The sequence below is a fragment of the Saccopteryx leptura genome, chromosome 2 (genome assembly GCF_036850995.1).
Source record: "Saccopteryx leptura isolate mSacLep1 chromosome 2, mSacLep1_pri_phased_curated, whole genome shotgun sequence".
In the NCBI taxonomy this organism is placed as follows: domain Eukaryota; kingdom Metazoa; phylum Chordata; class Mammalia; order Chiroptera; family Emballonuridae; genus Saccopteryx; species Saccopteryx leptura.
Genome location: NC_089504.1, coordinates 35,180,841 through 35,199,886, shown reverse-complemented (window position 1 = coordinate 35,199,886; position 19,046 = coordinate 35,180,841). Strand labels below are relative to the sequence as shown.

The 19,046-nt window shown below is 50.3% G+C and overlaps 1 protein-coding gene across 2 annotated transcripts; it reads right to left on the bottom strand.

Annotated features, from left to right (window-relative positions):
* Window positions 1-736: 736 nt before the first annotated feature.
* On the bottom strand, window positions 737-18,537 carry IGFBPL1 (insulin like growth factor binding protein like 1). 2 transcript variants are annotated; one of them, XM_066367606.1, is made up of 5 exons: window positions 18,065-18,537; window positions 7,933-8,042; window positions 7,128-7,244; window positions 5,240-5,393; window positions 737-3,210 (listed from the first exon to the last, which is right to left on the bottom strand). In XM_066367606.1, exons 1-4 carry the CDS (start codon window positions 18,510-18,512, stop codon window positions 5,244-5,246), a joined length of 825 nt encoding a protein of 274 aa, XP_066223703.1. In that variant the 5' UTR covers window positions 18,513-18,537; the 3' UTR covers window positions 737-3,210; window positions 5,240-5,243. The 2 variants fall into 2 exon arrangements, with proteins under 2 accessions (XP_066223703.1, XP_066223704.1); XM_066367607.1 differs by lacking the exon at window positions 737-3,210 and adding an exon at window positions 4,807-4,934.
* Window positions 18,538-19,046: the final 509 nt, after the last annotated feature.

The following is a 19,046-nucleotide window of genomic DNA, read 5'->3' as shown; positions in this document are numbered from 1 at the left end:
CTGAGATTCAGGCTGTCTGCTGCTTACAGAATCAAGTCCAACCTCCCCTGGTGGCATTTAGAGATGTGGCCTAAGCCCTTTCCTCCCTCAACTTGCCACTACAGCTCCCAGCAGCCCCACCGGTCACTACTTCCCATTCACAAACTAAGCTGCACCTCTCTCCCCCTGCTCCTTCACCTGCTGTTTCCCTAGCCAGGAAGCCCCCAGACCCACTCCAGTCTCCAGCTCAGATCCTCCTCTTCTCTTCCAGGAAGTCTTCCACAATCTTCCTCTACTCTGATCACCAAGCAGACATCTTGTGCTTCCCAGCAGGACAGTGACTTTGTCCCACTCATCCCTCCTTGAGTCTTCACAGAGTGTGGGGCCCAGGTCCCACGGCCATTCACATTGTCAGTGTCTGCGCCCTTCTGTCCTCTGGAGAATGCTACTCACATGCATGTGGAAGATGACAGAGGGCAGGTCCAGTGAGTGAATTAAATACTAGAATGTTTATACAGTGGGAGACCCAAGTTCAGGGGCAGCTAGAAGAATCAGGCTGGCAGCAGACAATCAGGACTGGTTAATAACTGCAAGCAAGGTGACCAGATGGGGCTGTGACTACAGCCCAGGTGAGAGGTAAGGAGGGTTCAGGCAAGCAAAAACCAGGCAAGAAGCATAAGGATGATGACGTCTCAGTGGGACCTGGACCACCCACAGCAGCATTCCAAAGACAGAGACCACAAAGACTGTCCTTAAAAACATTTATTTTCAGGGTGCAGGGGTCATGTGACATCATCGCATCTATGAAAATAGGGTAGAAAACACAGGCTCTGGAGGATCACGTTTCCAAAGTGATGACAGCTCACGCTGCCTCAGCCTCCGCAGAGGTCGTGGGCTCTTACCACTGAAAGGTCATCAGGTTGGGACAGTCATGTTCATCTCCATTTTTGGTTATGGCGAAAATTTCAGTCAGTAGCATTTATTATTATCTTTACACATGATTAGGATGCTAACCCCAGCCCGATGCAGTCTTCATGCTCAGCTCCATCATTACGAGGCTCTGTCCACCCTGCTCCGGGGTCTACATCCAGCTCTCTAATTTTGAATGGGTAAATTTGAGGGGATTCAACTGATTTTGTTAAATATGCTTATTAGCAGATGCATGCTATGCTACTACCTTCTCCAGGGCCTCCGCATCCCTATTCCCCCGAGTGTTTCATCACCCATTCGAATCACGGGAATTAACTGCAGACCTCGGATATGGAAATCATCGCAGTGGAGAGGGTGGGAGAGAGGTAGGTGGTGCTGGGCGGGGGATGTTTAACAGGTCTCCCAGCAGCCCCAACCTCCAACAGACAAGGAGAGCTTCCCGTTCGATCAGTTTTGATTTTTTTTTTTTTTTTTTAGGATTTTATTTACTGATTTTAGAGAGAGGACAGAGAAAGGTGGGGGTAGGGGTGAGGGGAATGGGAAGCATCCACTCATAGTAGTTGCTTCAATCTGTGCCTCAGCCAGGCAAGCCCAGGGTTTCGAACCAGTGATCTCAGTGTTCCAGGTCAACCTTTATCCACTGTGCCATGCAGGTCAGGCAGATCAGTTTCAATTCTAACTTTATTCAAAGAAGGTGGTTCCAGTATTTTAAAGTTGAAAACTACTCTTCGTATTCAAATGAAGAACCTGAGGGGCAGAAAGTGAAGGGGACTTGCTCAGGGTCACCAAGCAAGCCAGGGGTGAGGTCCCAAACGGACCTCGTGTCTCGGGATTCCCAGGCCAGTCTCCTGCTGTGTATTATGTCAGGGTGATGCCACCCCAATATTTCAGGTGTGGAATGGCCAGCCTTACAGGCAGAAAATGCAGTTCCAAAAAGGACTCCAAAATGTCATGCCCACTGTGGGCAGCCTGGGGTTGCACTTTAGAAGTTGAGGTGACCCTGGATAAGCACCCCTGAAACCCGTGGAAGTGGAAGCATCTTCCTTTACACAGTTATGAGATTATGCTGAGAATAGCACCACAGCGTGGAGAGTACCAAGAAGGGCCAGGCACCTGCATTCTGGCCCTTCGTGGAGGCCTTCAGGCCTTGGGCCGTGCTTTACTCTCGGAGCCTGGTTTCCTCATCTGTACAGTGGAAGGGACATTGCTACTCACCCTGCCTGCTATTCTGGAGTTGGGAAATGACCACAGATGGCTTCATGAACTCTAAGGACTATCTACATGTGAGATCCCAATTTTAAAAAATTTTAATTGCATAGGATGTTTTGTTTGGTTTTTTTCAGCCCATATATTATATATTCTCCTTTCTTTCTTCATTAAAGGAAAGATAGGAAGCCTCATTTCTGGGTGAGGCCAAAACTTCTCTAAGTAAAACATATTCTATCACACCCTCGTTCCACAGCCCAGAGACAGTATCTGACGCAGTTTTCACAATCTGATGTCCAGAAGCCAGGTCTCCGCTGCCCACCTGGTAAGAGAATGCTGGGCTTATTAATGAGAGGGCATTTTTATCCCCAGACACCAAGCCATAAGGCCTGAGTCTGGTAAAGTATTTCTTTTAAAAGGTAAAAGGGTAGGAACAGAAGAGTTACAGCCAGCTGTCCACAGCCTAGGATGAAGTAATAGCATCGGTTATTGAGGAAATGCCATTTTAGAAAGAATGCTAAGACCACACTATTTCCATAGGGCCCTCTGACTCTAGGATGGCAGGGCTCAAAGGGACACAGATAATGTCCAGTTCAAATGCCACATTCACAGGTAAAGAGACCAAGGCCCAGAGAGGAAAGGGACCTGTACAGGTCACATGGCAAGTTAGAGGTCAGGCAGAGGACAGGGGGACCCTCTTCCTTCCTCCCACAACCCACAGTGTCTGCGTCACAGAGCTCCACTAATCAGTTGTAGACAAATGAGGTAGAGTCCCAGCTGACACATGCCTGGCCCAGCCCTTCAGAGTTACAAATACACTACAACATGCTCTTCCCTGGGAGGGGCTAGTTAAAAAAAAACAACAAAAACTCTCCCAGAGCAATTCTTGTCAAAAGTATAAAAAACTACGTCTAGTCTGTTTCCCCAGGACGTGCCCTGCTAAAAACTACATCTGCACATGAATCTAGTTTGCATCTAGGTTTTAAAAGCATACAAAAGGGGTCATCTACAAACACCATTTTTCCAACTTGTCACAAAGCAAAATGATCCATGACTTGACTCTTCCATCATACTGTGGTCAACGTTTTTAAGACCCTAGAAGAAAAGAAGGAAGAGAGTTAGAGGAAAGAAGCCTGCTCTGTCACAGTCAACTATGTGCTAAATGGAAGGTGTGGGGAATGACCCTTAACTTTAGATCTCTCCCTGGTGAGGGGGGGTCCTGCTGGGGAGCAGAGGGGCCCTGCGGGGGCCCACGAACCACATGCACAGCCAATGGGAGGACATTTCAGGCAGATTCCAACTTAATATGAGAAGAACTTCCAACTATTGGGAAATCCAGAGACGGCTGTCTGGTGGTAGTGAGCGCCGTATCTCTGGAGGTATGCAAGCAAGAGCTGGCCAATAGTGCACAGTGCATGTTGCAGAGGGAACTCAAGAACTGTGCAGTGGCAACGGTCTTACAATTCCATGGTTCTCCATGGCTCCCTTTTGAAAACTCATCTATAATAGACTGTCTTCATATCCTGTTATCATTTGTTTTTTTAAAACAAATATACACATATTTATGCTTAAAAATTATATGCTTAAAACATGACACATATAGATACACACATACATATATATTTATGTACAACATATATACATATACTAGTATACAGGACAAAAGGTACATTTACAATAATAAAACAAAAAGTAAAGTATCAGGACTTTAAGAGCCATGTCCTAACTGAATTTCTGTTGGACGATTTTACACCTTATCATTTGTCCCTGTTCCTAGGAGCCCTAACTGCTTGCATCCACCCATCTTTCAATCCCACAGGAAACCGCAGTGAAATCTTCCTTCATTTCCCCAGGTGTACACAGCTTCTCTGGCCTCAAACTCACACACACCCCATATCTCCTCAATATTTATTGCATTCCCTGTAGTTCAGTGAGGTTCACTTTCCGGCTTTCTGTGCATCCCCTATGGACCTGATGGATGGCCTTGTACACAGAAAGTTCATAACAATAGTGTGTAATTACAAAATAATATGCATTATAACCACAGCAAAATCTCTGCTTCTCACAAACTATCAAACTTGTTTCTAATTGTTCCTGCTCTATGAAATACTTGTCACTAGGCCTTGGTGACAGTGCCTGTTCATGACTGTTCCTCTGATCCTGTAAGAGGGCCATGCCTCCCTGCCCTTGGCCTCCTGTGAGGGGGGCAGACATCCACCCCCCCCAACCCCAGTGGTGGGTATGGCCATGTGCCTTGTTTTGGCTAAAACTTAAGCAGATGTGACAAACGTTGCATCGGAGCAGAAACATGAAATGAGATCGTGCCCGGGGCGGGGCCTCTTGCTCTCTCCTCTGCCCCAAGGACTCATCCCACTCCGGGCTGCCCTTCCGCTGGGTCCCCATATAAGAAGACACGTGGAGTAGAGCCGCAGCCAACCCGTCACCTTGGCATGAAATGTGAGCAAGAGATGGATAAATGTTGGTGGCAGTGAACCAGAAAGGTTTGGAGATTGTTAAGCAGCAAAACCTGGTTAATAAGGAATTTGTTTCCTAAGTTCACAGTCCACCTGTTGGTAGGGGACCAGCTCTCACCCAGGTGACTCCGAGGACTCAGGCCCACCTGGCCCAGGGAGATGAGGTTCTCTGCAGATGTGCTGTTCAGAGGCACAGTGTCGGGGACAGGGGGGCACAGCCCGGAGATGGCAGAGCTGCCGACAAGGAGGAACCGGACACAGACAAATGAGGCGCGCGTTATCTTCCCTGCGGGCATGTTTTCACGTGGGTGCTGTCACAATGACAACGACTGCTCTCTCGGTGCCCTAAGAGCATCCGGAAGAAACAGTCCGTTCAGCCTCCGAAACAGAAAGAAACAACTGGTCTTTTTCAGCTTCTGGACGCCCGTAATGTTCACAGCTCTTGACTGGCATGCTAGGTGGGAAGGCCAGCGTGATGTGTATGTAGAACATGCTAGGGATACTACCTGTTAACTGTAGTACATTCCTACTCTTGTTTCATTCTGGTGTCCTTGATTTATGTGTTTTTCTTCTTTTTTTGTTTATCACAAACCATCTCAATCTCTTGTGACACAGGCACATAAATAAAGCGATTTAGAATGTGTACTTACTCCGTCACATGCGGTCATCTAGAGCTGGGAAGTGAGGGGCTCTGTACAGACTCAGATCGCTAACTGTCACCGTGCCGTGGGACTGGGCCTCCCCAAGCCCGTTGGCCGAATGGCACTGGTACACTCCCTCGTCTTCCTTTCTCAGAGGGTTGATCTAGAAATAAAGCAAGCAAGTTCATACAGCTCCGTATGGCACAGCAAAATCTCCTCCTTACTTAGTCTTGATGATACCGCTGAACCCTTACTCCTTTTCAAAGTGAGCTCAACAGAGCTCTCTCTTACGAGTCTTCTTGCCTTGGCTGCCAAGGAAGAATGAAGTTTCTTCCTCAGTACCTTCTATCATGGCTCCCATTTTAATGTTTCTCGTGCATTTCTGCCTTTTACTGTGAGCTACCCGGTCCTCTTATTGAAGGTAACAGGTATAGATTATATGGAAAACATTGCAAATTAAAGGAACAAAAACCTACTGCCCAAAGAATGGCCCACAAGGGTTCCCAATGGAGGCAGCATTCACAAATTAACACCAGAGAAAACTTTCTCCTCCATACCTCCTTGTAATAAAGTGTGGGCGCTTGGGTGCTGTCCAGTGTAAAGCCCTCTTTTTACAACTGTGGACACTGAGGCTCAGATTTTAAAAACATGGACCCAAATGCATTCTGAGTTTCCGATCTGGGTGCAGAAGGGTCACCAAACCTTGTAGAGATGGCAGCGAAGTGGGGGAGACAGGTGGAGGGCAGCCTGCTCTCCTGCCCCTCCGCGCAGGTCCACACCAGCTCTCTCCTCGCTTGCTTTCTCCTGTTAGAACCACCTCTGTCAACCGTGAGTCACTCTGTAGACTGGGGAGGATGCTAATCACCTTTATGTGCATCATCTCATCCTGAATCACGCCAATCGCAGGTGAAGTGGGAGCATCATTATTCTCATGTTACAGGAGACTCACAGGTAAGTCACAGACTGAGTCACCTGCTTCTTGGACACACTGTCCAATCTGAAGTCCTCTTTTTACAATTATGGACACTGCAGCTCAGAGCAGTAGAGCGACCTGGCCATCCCAGAGCCCTGTCTCGTCACTCCATTGCTCCTTCAAACATATGGCAATCCCTCATCTTAGCAAAACTGCTGCAAGTGGCACGGAGAGCCATGAGAGGACGCAGAAGTGCTGTCTTCCCTCCTCATCAGCCATGTGGTCCCGGGCAAGTGTATTAGTTCCCCATGGCTGCTATAACAAATTACCACACACTTAATGGCTTAAAACAACACAAACTTATTATCTACACTTCCTGAGGTCAGAAGTCTGAGTTGGTCTCGGTGGGCTAACATCAAGATGTCAGCAGCGCAACCTTCTTTCTCGAGGCCCTATGGGAAAATCCATTTCTCGCCTTTTCCAGTCTAGAGGCTGCCTGGATCCCCTGGCTTGTGGCCCCTTTCCTCCATCTTCAAAGCCAGCAATGTAAATAATAGGTCAGGTCTTCCTCACACTGTCATCTCTCTGGCTCTCTTTCTCTCCTGCTTCCCTCTCCACATTTAAAGGACTCTTGTGATTGCATTGGGCCCACCCAAATAATCTGGGGTAACTTACTTATAAAAGATAATTAGCAACCTTAATTCTATCTGCAACCCCCTCTTGCCATATAATAGAAAACATCTGCAGGTTCCAGGGATTAGGACATGGGCATCTTTCTGGGGCTATAATTCTGCCTACCACTGCAGATCACTTGGGCTCGCAGCAGTTATACTACCTGCCCTGTTTTCTTCACAGCTCATACAGGGTCCATTAGAAATGGATAAGAACAGTGTTGAAATGTGCAACATGTTATAGAAATATAAAGGGTGCTTTATAAGGGCCAGTCAGTAATAGCCAGTAGTCCTAAACAAACGAGCTACTCACCAAAATCCAGGCTATAGCCCCATGGGCAGAAGGGCCCCCTCGCACCTTGACGGCTATATTGATATGGTCCCCAGGCAGGTCCTCCAACACCTGGGTGCCCTCAGGAGACTGTGTGACCTAGAGGACAGGAAAACCAGGGGTGGTTTAGAAAAAGTGTTTCTGGATAGGTACCACCTCATAGTCATCCTCACTGTCTCCATCTGCCCACTGACTTGAAGGCTAATATCTTAGTAGCTTTATTAAAATGTCAGTCACTTTTAGAAACTTAAATATATGTACAGACAGCACACCCTGATGGACAGCAAAGATGTGGACAGCACCACAGCCTCGCAGAAGCAGTCCAGACCTTCACGGCCCTCCTGAGGGCTGCTGAGATAGAGGACAGCCTATGACGTCATTCATGCTGGCCTCTCAAAAACAGATCTGCAGAAAGATCTAGTTTTCGAATAGGACTGGGTTATCTGCCACCAGCCAGGTTTTTCTAAAACCCAAATCCAGTAAAGTAGTCTCTAACTTTGTTCCAGCTGATCTAGGCTAGATAAACAGCAGAACTTCCTGGAGAGCTAAGTGGCCAAGATAGCAAATGCCACTGGAAGGATGGCAACTGTCCTCTGGAGAGAGCTTTCAGGTAAAAGTTTTGCGGCACAAACCTGGAGGCAGAGGAATGCTATATAAGGTGTCCTTTTACAATAAAATCCTCTGATCCACATATGAAGGATATACACAGAAACATGCTTAAAAAAAAAAACACACACATTTACCCTGCCCTCCCCACACACACACACCCGTTCTTGGATATAAATACCTTCCTCCACGTGATGACTGGGGGAGGCACAGCTTTCACCTCACAGGACAGGTACACCTGTGCCCCAGTGACATTGTGAGCACTTCGGGGTGGAATGATGACCACAGGAGCTAGAAGAATAAGGGAACAAACCTTCACCCTCCAGGTGCCAAGGACCCACTTCTAGAATTCCCTGCCTGTGGAGAGCCTGCTGGGACAGTCTAACGTGGGGAGAGCAGGGGCAGACCAAAGGAATCGTGGAAGAGAGTTTGCCTTATTAGACCTGGAAGGATGCCTATGTGCCTTCTCACCCATCACTACTGTCCCACCAACGGGAAACAGGGATTCAGAGAGCAAAGGCAACTCCCTGAAGTCACTAGCATGTCTGCGGCAGAGCTCCTGTCTCCTTTCACTCCCTCCCGGAGCCCCAGCTGCCATCTGCTTTTGGCTCACAATAGGGCGGTTGGCTCCTGGAGGGGCTTGTGTTGCTTCACCAACAGCAGAGTCTTCTAACAGATGGGCTTTTCTCCTTCCACGTGGAGGGCATTTCAAAGAATAACGCCATGTAGGACAGCTGCATCCACCCAGAAGCTGAGACCCCCTGCAGTTCATTCAAGACGCTCATTTGCATATCATAGACTCACACTCATTTGCATATCACAGACTCTACACTTGGCCTCCCCCACCCCACACATCTCCCCATCCGTAGTGGCAAAACTGCTGGCCTGGAAGCCACATAGAGACTGAGAATCAGGCATTATGGATCTAGGCTGCCAGAACATTGCAGAAAGGAGAGGGAGGGTGTGGGTCCGCTGGATGGCACTAGAGAGCATGCCGGTATCTGAGTTAGAAATTCTTTTTTTTTTTTTTTTTTTTTTTGTATTTTTCTGAAGGTAGAAACGGGGAGAGACAGTCAGACAGACTCCCGCATGCGCCTGACCGGGATCCACCCGGCACGCCCACCAGGGGGCGATGCTCTGCCCCTCCGAGGCGTCGCTCTGTTGCGACCAAAGCCACTCTAGCGCCTGGGGCAGAGGCCAAGGAGCCATCCCCAGCGCCCGGGCCATCTTTGCTCCAATGGAGCCTTGGCTGCGGGAGGGAAGAGAGAGACAGAGAGGAAGGAGAGGGGGAGGGGTGGAGAAGCAAATGGGCGCTTCTCCTGTGTGCCCTGGCCGGGAATCGAACCCGGGACTTCTGCACGCTAGGCCGACGCTCTACCACTGAGCCAACCGGCCAGGGCCTGAGTTAGAAATTCTTAGCTGTGATACTCCACACTCTGCCCTTCTCTCTGTGCCTGGCATCTGCTCTGCTCACACTGGGGCTAAAAGAATCAAGGCCATTAGCCTTGGCCTTCAGGCCTTCCACTGGCCCCTCAATGTACCTGTCTCTGCATGGGATGGAACCCCTAGCTCCACAAGTGGACAGCTCCCCATCTGCAGGGCTGAGAAGGTGTGTGTTCTAGTCTAGGGCCAGGGTCTGCATCTCTTCGACCTGCTGAATCATAGCCTGCTTTGCAGTCCACGTGCTTTTACCTGGTCTCACCTGCATAAGAAAGCAAGCTTGGCCCACCCTTGTATCTGGCCCCATGGTGTCCTGGGCAAGGTGAAATGTGGTCCCTGGTGAAGAAAATGCTTTCTGCTTTCGTTTTTGTTTGTCTGTAAGATGCAGCAATACCCCCTGCTTCACAGGGCTGTCAACTGATCTTATCATGTAATGAACGTGCAAGTGGTGGTTTAAGTTAACACATAAGCAAGTGGAGGTCAGGAGCAGTTCTGGTAAACAGATGACGGCGCAAGAAACACAGGACAAATAAAAGAGCAAACGTTCATTCTCGTACCACCCAAGGGCAAAATGTATGGACTCCTGGGGCTTTCCTGGTCACTCCAGGACATCCGGCAAGGCAGCCTTGGAGGGAAAGAGGAGAACAAAGGGAGGGAGACGGAAGGCTGGAGGGAAAGGGGAGGGGGCAGGAGTGAAAGGATGCAGAAATGAGACTAGTCTGGCTCCTTCAGACTGGGAAGCAGACTCTGCAAGCTGGTTCTCAAAAAAAAAAACAAAAAAACCTCTGGGAAACTGTCTTAGAACCACAGAGTCTCAAATTAGAGGCAACCAACTCCCCAAGATTCGCTGCCTGGCCGTCTGTGATAAGCTCATCTAGCTTCCACTTGCATGCTTCTAGTGACAGAGAGCTCACTACCCTTCTGGCCAAAAAGCCAGGCCCTTCTCTCCTTGGAGAGTTCTGCTGGTAAGAAAGCTTGTCCTCACTAAAGCTAAAACTCACCTCCCTGCAACTCCCACCTGTTTCTCCCAGGGTTGCCCTCTGAAGTCCCATAGCCCCCTGGGTGCCACACGGGCCTCCAGTGAGTTGAATACAGACCCTGTCCTTGTCCCCCATAGGCTTTCTTCCCCCCTCAGCCTGATCAGCTCACTCCTTCAGCTCTGCCCACCTCACTACCCTCTAAGCACCAAACCCCTACCCACATCCCTGAGTATAATCAACGTTCCCCCCAGTGAGCCAAGGTCCTTAGCTTCTTACACGGCCCGATGCATCCCCAGCCACCTGCCTGGCTTCCACAAAGAACCACAACACCCCTGCTCCCTGGCAGGAGCCCCATCTGCACAGATGACAAAGAGTCTGATTTATTCACATCCTGCTGCCAGCATCGCCTCCCCCAGAGCCCAAATGCCCAAACCGGTCCTCGAATGGCTCACTGTGGGAACAATCGGAACCATGTCTTATTCCAAAGCCCTCAATGGATTCCAAAGGGACACTCAATCAACGTGTTTTACTTTCGTTCATGTAAAGTCATAAATTTTAAATGAGATTTCATCAATCCCTTTCAGGCCTAAATGAATAAACCAGTAAATCACATTTCATCTTTCTCTCCTCCCTGTACCCTCTCCCGTTCTTTCAATAACTATGTACAATTAAGAAAGACTGTTCTGGAAATACTGTCTTTGCCACTGATTTCACGGCAGAAAATTCCATTTCTTTTACAAAATAGCCCCCTGCTTTTGATGATAAAGTGACATTCAAATCTTTATTGTTAAATTTACATACAGTGCGTTCAGTCTTTCTGGCACACGGTTCTAAGTTCTGATAAATGCATGCAGTCGTGCACACACTGCCGCATCCGAGGCAGAGGACAGTTCTGCTATCTTGAAAATTTTCCTCATGTGTGTCTTTGTCACAACAATCTGTTTTGAATGTTAACATATCTGATTTTATTTTTTTAAAAGATTGATTTTAGAGAGAAGGGGAGGAGAGCAGAAGCATCAACTTGAAAACATATCTGATTTTCAATTGAAAATATTTTTATCCATAATAGCTCTTTACAATCTATCATTATCATTACCACCACCACCACCATCATCATCGTAATAATGGTAAGAATGCCACCGGCTAACCCTGAGGGCTTGCTGTGTGCTAGGCACTCTTCTGCTGGCAGGGATTATTAACCCGTTCTGATCTTTCCAGCAATCTCACCAGCTGCCAGCTCGGGAAGCTAGCCAGGGTCACCCAACCTTAAATGGTGGCGAGGCTGAGCCCAGGGGTTTGGCCTCAAGCTTTGTCCACACCATCTTGCCCTTTTCTTACACGGCACTGCCACGTACACTATTCTTGTCATCCTTACACCCACCTTGAACTTATCCCCATTTTACAAATGAGAAGACCGAAGCTCAAAAAGGTGAAGTGTCTGGAGGAGGAGGAACTCAAACCCAGGCACCCTGAGTCCATTAACTCCACACTGATTTTTAAAGTAAAAGTTTTTTTTTTTAAGTGACGCAAACAGAGAGAGACAGAGAGAGGGAGAGATAGGGACAGATAGACAGGAAAGGAGAGAGATGAGAAGCATCAATTCTTTGTTGCGGCACCTTAGTTGTTCATTGATTGCTTTCTGATATGTGCCTTGATTGGTGGGCTCCAGGAGAGCAAGTGACCCCTTGCTCAAGCCAGCGACCTTGGGCTCAAGCCAGCAACCTTGGGCTTCAAGCCACTGACCTTTGGGCTCAAGCCAGTGACCATGGGGTCATGTCTATAATCCAGTGGCCCTGTGCTCAAGCTGGTGAGCCTGTGCTCAAGCCAGCGACCTTGGGGTTTTGAACCTGGGTCCTCTACATCCCAGTCTGACGCTCTATCCATTGTGCCACCACCTGGTCAGGCAGTGAAACATTTGTTAATCTGTATGGATGACATTCCATTATAAGAAAGAATTCCTTAGGGATCGTGTTTGGGGTTCCCAAGACAACCCCCCCAGGTTCAATGACTTGCTAGGAGGATCACAGGACTCAGCACAGCTTTATTCACAGCTATGATTTATTGCAGTGAAAGGAGACAAAGCAAACGATCAGAGGAAGAGGCACAGGGGCGAACACCGGGGAAGCCAGGTGCGAGCTTCCAAGAGCCTCTCCCTGTGGAGTCACACAGGATGCGCCTAATTCCCCAGCAACGAATTGTGACATGTGCAAAATGCCATCTACCAGGGAAGCTCCCTAGACACTCAGTGCCTGCTGGCTTTATTTGGAGGCCAGTTACTCTGGCTCCCCCTGCCTACTGCACACCAAAATCCCAGGCTCCAGAGGGAAAGCAGGTGTGCAGCTACCCTTTGTTCCGTTTGGGCACAGTAAGCCACCATTATCAGTTCCGGGCATGGTGAGAACCCTCAGAAACCCAAGTTCCCAGACATCAGCCAAGGGACCCCTTGCCTGCAGGCCTGCCCAAGGACACACTGCTATGCTGACTCTTTTCTGCCCAGGAATGAAACCCTCCAGGCATCACCCCCAGGGAGCAGCTCTTGTGAAGATACCATTAACTGGGTGACACGTCCTTAATACTAGCAGGGTATTCCTAGTCCTACTATCCCCACACGTCCTTAATACTAGCAGGGTATTCCTAGTCCTACTATCCCCACACGTCCTTAATACTAGCAGGGTATTCCTAATCCTACTATCCCCAAGTGGCACTGGGATGCTCAATGTCATGACTACCACAGGCAGGAGGAACCCAGGTGCAAATCCTGTGTCTGCCACACCCCAGTGCTATGACTTGGCCTCAGCTTCTTCTTTCAAATAGACATGGGAGTCCATTCTCCCTCCCCTCCTGTGCCAACCCTCCCCCCCCCCTATGCTGTTGTGAGGGACAGTCACACGATCCCTTACAAAGTGTCAAGGCTTCCATGGAGGGACCTGAGGACTCAGCAGGTTGTGCTACCCTGAGGGTGGTCTCCTCGAAGATGCCTCTATTGGCCCCGGGGGAGTAGGCCTATGAGTGGGCCCTCAGGGTGGGCTCTCCCCCTTCCCCAGAGGCTCCAGAGGCCAGGCCCACAGCCCCGTGTCAGACGAGCCCAGGGCAAAGCCTTATGGTTGCCAGAGCCGCCACACTCCTGGAAGAGCCAGGGTTTCCCTTCCTACCTGCCTCTGACAAGAGTCATGTGCTTTCAAGAGCCAGGATGGGGCCCGGCTGGCCCAGTCTGTGAATGCGCCAGCTTTGTCTGTCTAGCCTTGCTCAATACTTGTTTCCTTCTGTTCATGCCAGCAACAGCCCCGGACATGCTGGGACAGCACAAATCTACCCATCAGGATACAGAAAATAGTTACCCAGGTGTGCCCAATGAAGGCAGCAGTGTGGTGGGCAAAATGGTACCAAGGGAGTCTCAAATACCCAGGAGTCCGGTCACCAACCACAGGAGCTTGGGCAAGTTGCTGACCATTTCTTCTTCATTTGCAAATGAGGATGAGGCCCCCATCCTCCAGGGCAAAGGGAGAGAATGAATGTGACTGCATTATTAAGCATGTGCATCTGTGCAAATGAAAGGGATCAATATTATTATTATAGTGTGTGGTGATCTGTTCCCCTCCCCACCTGTCAGCTATGTCCTTGATGGCCAGAGTGTAAGATCTTCCCAAATGCCTCTGAGATTTCTTTAAAATTCATGGTACTAGGGAAATAAAGAATATCAAAAGTCATCCCCCAGGACCCCATCTGCCTGTAGGAAAAAGCACACCACCAAAGAGTTTAATGATCAACAAACACACTGAACAGCCCTGATAATTTATGCTAACAGTCACCTTCCGATGCAGAATGAGGAACAGTTCATCCTGCTCCCTGCAGCCTGTGCCTCAAACCCCTCCCTCGGCATGAAAGGCTTTTGAGCATGAGGTGCCCCTTCTTTGTCCCTCTCACAAAGTGGCATTCGCTGCTCTCCTGGTTACCTGGTAACACATGCCTCGCAGAGACAGGTTTCTAAGTGAAGCTGGAATTTCAAGCGAGGTAAATTTTCTAAGATTCAGGATCTCAAGAGCTCACTGAGGCTGCAGGGGCTCAGTGTCCTGGTGGGCACTGGCATGGGACCATTTCTATCTAATTGGGCATTGAAAACAAGACATCAACCTGCTGTCTGCCGGGTCCCACTGCCTGCCAATGTTAGCAAATGGTCAGAGTGCATACAAGGAACAACACATCCTTTTAAAGTAATGATAGCCCCTGCAGCATAACGCCATGCTACCTTACAGTGGAGAAACAGAACCACTAATTTAGTACAGAATGAAGCTTCACCCCTCAGCCTGCCACTTAACACTTGCAAGGCCCCTGTCCTCAACTACTCTGGGCCTCACCTCCTTCCCCAACCGTCCCACTGGGTGGCTGCCCAGCAGGCCTGCCCACTGTTGACATTCACTGTTCACTCCGACCTCTGTGCCTCAGTTCATGCTGTACCTCCCCACCATCTTGGCCCAGGAATTTTCTACCCATCCTTCAAGACTCCTCTCATGTGCTTCCCCTTGTGTGAAGCTCCCCCTGCTCCTCTCAGGAGCCACCACCCAGTGCTAAACCGAGGAACCAGCATCAAGCCTCGGGTGTGGGGACTGGAAGATAGATCAGACTGAGAAAGCCTCAAGACCTGAGAGGAGCCAGTGTATGGCAGCTCCCTAATCAGGTTGCCAGTGTGCTAGAGATGCATGGCCCCATCTCTAAAAGGCCAGAGAAACCCAGGCTGTTGCCCCACCCCCGCTGGGAGCTAGCCAGGTAGCTCCAGGGAATTCCCTCCTGCATGCCCCGGATTTCCCTTCTGTTAAATGAGAGTGAGCCCCCGCCAGGGTAGTTGTAAAAAACGAGTAAGAAGATGGAATGTACATGTAAAAAGTTATTCCTATGTGGACACAATGGGTCTTCAACAAATCTGTGTTGTTGATCAGAGGACTACTCTTCTTATCAGGCATTTTGGGGCCTTCCGGAGCACAGGAGGAAAGGTAAACGTTTCGCCTGAACACTGTCTCCAAATGCTCCTGAGAGGCATGTGTAGAACCCCCCCCCCCATAGCCACGGTGGTGAACTTAATACATATTTACAAGGGCCTCATCCTGTTCAAGTCAGGAGCTTGCATATTGCAGGGCGTGGTGAGACGCTAAGGAGGGTGGCTTTCTCGCCAGTGTTGAAGCAGAACAGCTGCTGCTGTGACTCCTCTGCTTCCCTTCAAGCAGGGTCCCCAGGGGCATTGTTAGGAAGTGTTCCTGCTGTGTCCTTTGAATAGAGGCTAGCTTCAGCGCCGCACAGAGTGAGGGGTTTTTGCCTTAGTCACTAGCAAGGAAAGATCCCCCTGTCCACACTTTCATACTTCACCAGGACACAGGGCGGGGGCCACACAAACATCTCAGGACAGAAAGCCACAGGGAGACAGCACCTGGTGTGCAGCGGATGGCAATTACTAGTGGGAAGGAGAGGTAAATTCCGGGGAGGCCCGGTGCTATCACTAATGGGATCATTAAAAAAGCAGCTTCTGTGTTGCCTCCAGTTGGCTCCGCGAACATCTTCACGCCTGGGGCCCATGCCTGAAGTGCGCCTCAGAGCGCATAGATCAGAGTGGAGGGGCTGTCACATTTACTTGTCATTTGGTAATTTTCAGTGAATTAGGGGTATAGGGTTTCCATCTGCCATCTGGCCTCACTCTGGTAACCATGGCAACCACCACCTGCCTGACTTAACACTATCAAGTCCTGTCCCAAAAGAGCAGAGAAAAAGGGTGTAGGGGACCTGGGAGCTGGTCGGGCTTTACTGATCACCCTGGCCAGTCCCCTGGCCTCCTCCACCCGAGTCTCAGTCTTCTCCCCATAATAGCAGATTTGGTCTAAATATCTTAAAATATCTTCAAGGCATCTCTCTCTTGGGAACAAAACACCAACCACTCTAGGGAAAAATCATCCAAGACTATCCACAGGGGTAGATCCTGGGGACAGGGCCAGCATGTATACCTCCTGCCCAGGGAGTGAAAATCTTTCCTGTCTGGAGACAAAGAGAACTGCCTGTGAATGTAACTGCTGAGGAAAGCAGATCATCAGAGTGACAGGACTAGAAGAAGGAAGGAAAAGGGACTGTTTAGGTGCCATGGGGCAGAAACAAAGGGACCTCAACCATGGCTTCATAGGGGCAGACACAGCCCAGAAGGGGGAAGGGGCCGGCTCAAGGCCACTGAGGGAACCAGCAGCATGGGAAGTGCCAGCCAGCTCTCTTCTCCATGGGAGCCCCAACTAGGAATAGCTAACAGTGACGTTTCTGTGCCCCGGGAGGCTCAGCGGCCTCAAGGAGCTATGCATTGTTCTCATGTTTCCCAGACAGGGGCCTTCCTGCCGCATTTCCAACAACACCGGTCTGCTGGACATGCATCTACCTAGAATGCTTGGGGGGAAATAATAATAAAAATTTCCCAGTGCCCCCTGACTAGGTGGTGACACAGTAGATAGAGCATCAGACTGGGGCATGGAGGACCCAGGTTCGAGACCCTGAGGTCACCAGCTTGAGCGCGGGCTCATCTGGTTTGAGCAAGGTGGCTGGCTTGAGAAAGGGATGGCTCAGTCTGCTGTAACCCCCGTCAAGGCACACATGAGAAAGCAGTCAATGAACAACTAAGGAGCTGCAACGAAGAATTGATGGTTCTCATCTCTCCCTTCCTGTCTGTCTGCCCCTATCTGTCCCTCTCTCTGACTCTTTCTGTCTCTGTCACCACACACAAAAAACTGCAACAAAACAATAACAACAACAAAACAACTTCCCAGTGCCTGCGAAGGCCTTCTCCCACCCCCAAGGCTTCCTTGTTGGAGCTGAAGACATTCCACTGACTTAGGCATTTAGGTCTGGACTTGGTCTCCAGGCAGCATATTAAGAAACAGTTCTCCTAAACCTAATGGGCCCACAGGGGGCTTCTCTGGGCATCTCTTTACTACTGTTTTAGAGGTTTTTTGGGTTTTTTTTTGACAGATCCTGCCTCAGGATTATTTGTGCAAATAGCACAGGAGGACACCAGCTTCATGAAGACAGCAGCCCAGGGGGCATACCAGTTCTTCTGTCCTCACATCAGCAGCCAGTGATCTCTACCTGGAGTCTTCCTGGGGGGCTGGGCACCTTTTGGAACCTGAGCCTGAGCCTGAGCTGCAGCCTGGCGCTTGGTTTGGGCCTTGGCCATAGAGGGTGGCAGCAATTACACCCATAGACAACTTTACTGAATATTAATGAAGCTTAAGTTCTAGGACCCAAGTAATGATTAATTTTTTACTCCTTTACTTAAAGTGCGACCCTCCAAATTGTATAAGCCTTAGTTCCATAAAACCTGGGTCTGCTCCTGAAGGCACAATAATCTTTTCTCCAAACGTCTTACCTGTCCTGAATGGGAGCTCCCTTAGGACCCCCTAAGGTCCAAGCCCTGGTGCTTGGTCCGGTAACTCCCGAGTCTGGTCTGCAGCTTCTCCTCCTCTGGCATCTTTACCACCATCCCTCCCTCTCATTTCAAACAACCCATGAATACCTCCCACTCCCAAAATCCCAGTCTTAGGAAGGCAAACATGCCAGGCCTGAGAATATCTGCATTAGCAAGTACTTAAGTTCCAAAAGAGACAGCAGGCTCCCCAAATTCCGACCAGCTCACTGGCTGGTTTCTCCACGAGGCTGGTAAGGAAAGGTGCAGGCTGTGAATTCCTGCCCCAGTCTCTCTAAGCACCCTGCCAGGTAAGAAAAACTGCTCCTGAGAGAAAAACTGAGGCTTAGGCAGAGCTGTCTGTCCATCATGGTGCAAAGAGGTAGGGAGGAGCATCCTTTGCCCCACACCTTATTGAGTTAGAATCCCTCACTCCCGCCCCAGCGCTGTGGGGAGGAAGCCGGACTCACCAAATTCGCACGGGCCGTCGCGAGCCTTGCGCAGGTGGCCTGGATGCGTGTGGGACGCGTGCCGGGCGCGCAAGCGCAGTGCGCAGACGCTAGGGTAAGAGCGGCCGTCGGAGCCACAGACGGTGCCGCGCTGCGCGCACACACACAGCCCGGTGCCCTCGGGCGCCGCCCCCGCGGCGCGGCTCGCGCACACCAGCTCAGGGCCACAGCGCGCGCCGTCCCGACCCCCGCAGCTTGCGCCCTCGGCACCCAGGCAGCGCGCGCAGCAGCCGCACTCGTCGCGCGCCGGGATGCCGGGCGCGGGGCAGCGCGCGGGTGCTGGACAGCGCTCCAGCCGGCACGGACCGCACAATGGGCGCCGGCCACCGGCGCTGAGGAGCCCGAGGCCTGGCGCCAGCGGCGGCAGCAGCAGAAGCAGCAACGGGAAGAGCACGGGTGAGCGTGGCATGGTCCGCGTCCGGGACCACAGTGGTGCCTCTGTTTCGCTCTCTGCTCCGCGCGCGCAGCGCCGCCTCTCCGCCCGCCCGCCCCGCAGCCGCTGATTGGCCGGCGCTGCACCGCGGGGCGCCCGCAGACGGCTGCCCGGCCCGGGACCGATGCGTTAGAATGGGCGCCCGGCCGCTCTGGTTCGGAGCTCGAGGGATGTCCCAAGATCCGCAGTCTGACATCCAAGGGCTCCTGGGGATTCTGAGACACATTCCGGGCGGGAACTTGCCCGAAGTCGCTATGGTGGAGCCAGTATTGTATATACAATCTCCAGATCCAAGGCTGGCTCCAAATATTACGCCCCTAAATCCTCTCAAAGGGATGGGCCATTTTATTTTGCATTTTGTAGTTTTCAGGGTTTTATTTAAAAAAAGGAATATATATATATATATATATGTTAAAATTTCAGAGTTTAGAAATGGATGTAAGGAATAAAGGGTTTCCCTTCCACTTTGTGTTCCAATGTCCCAGTCCAGCCTCAAGAGGGCACTCGTTA

Bases quoted from the DNA above. Each gene is read 5' to 3' on its own strand.
- IGFBPL1 (XM_066367606.1), bottom strand. From the start codon at position 18,512: ATGCCACGCTCACCCGTGCTCTTCCCGTTGCTGCTTCTGCTGCTGCCG. The intron at 8,043-18,064 runs GTGAGTCCGGCT...TTATTCTTCTAG, and splicing joins CGACGGCCCGTGCGAATTTG to CTCCTGTGGTCATCATTCCA. The intron at 7,245-7,932 runs GTATTTATATCC...CCTGTCCTCTAG, and splicing joins CAGTCATCACGTGGAGGAAG to GTCACACAGTCTCCTGAGGG.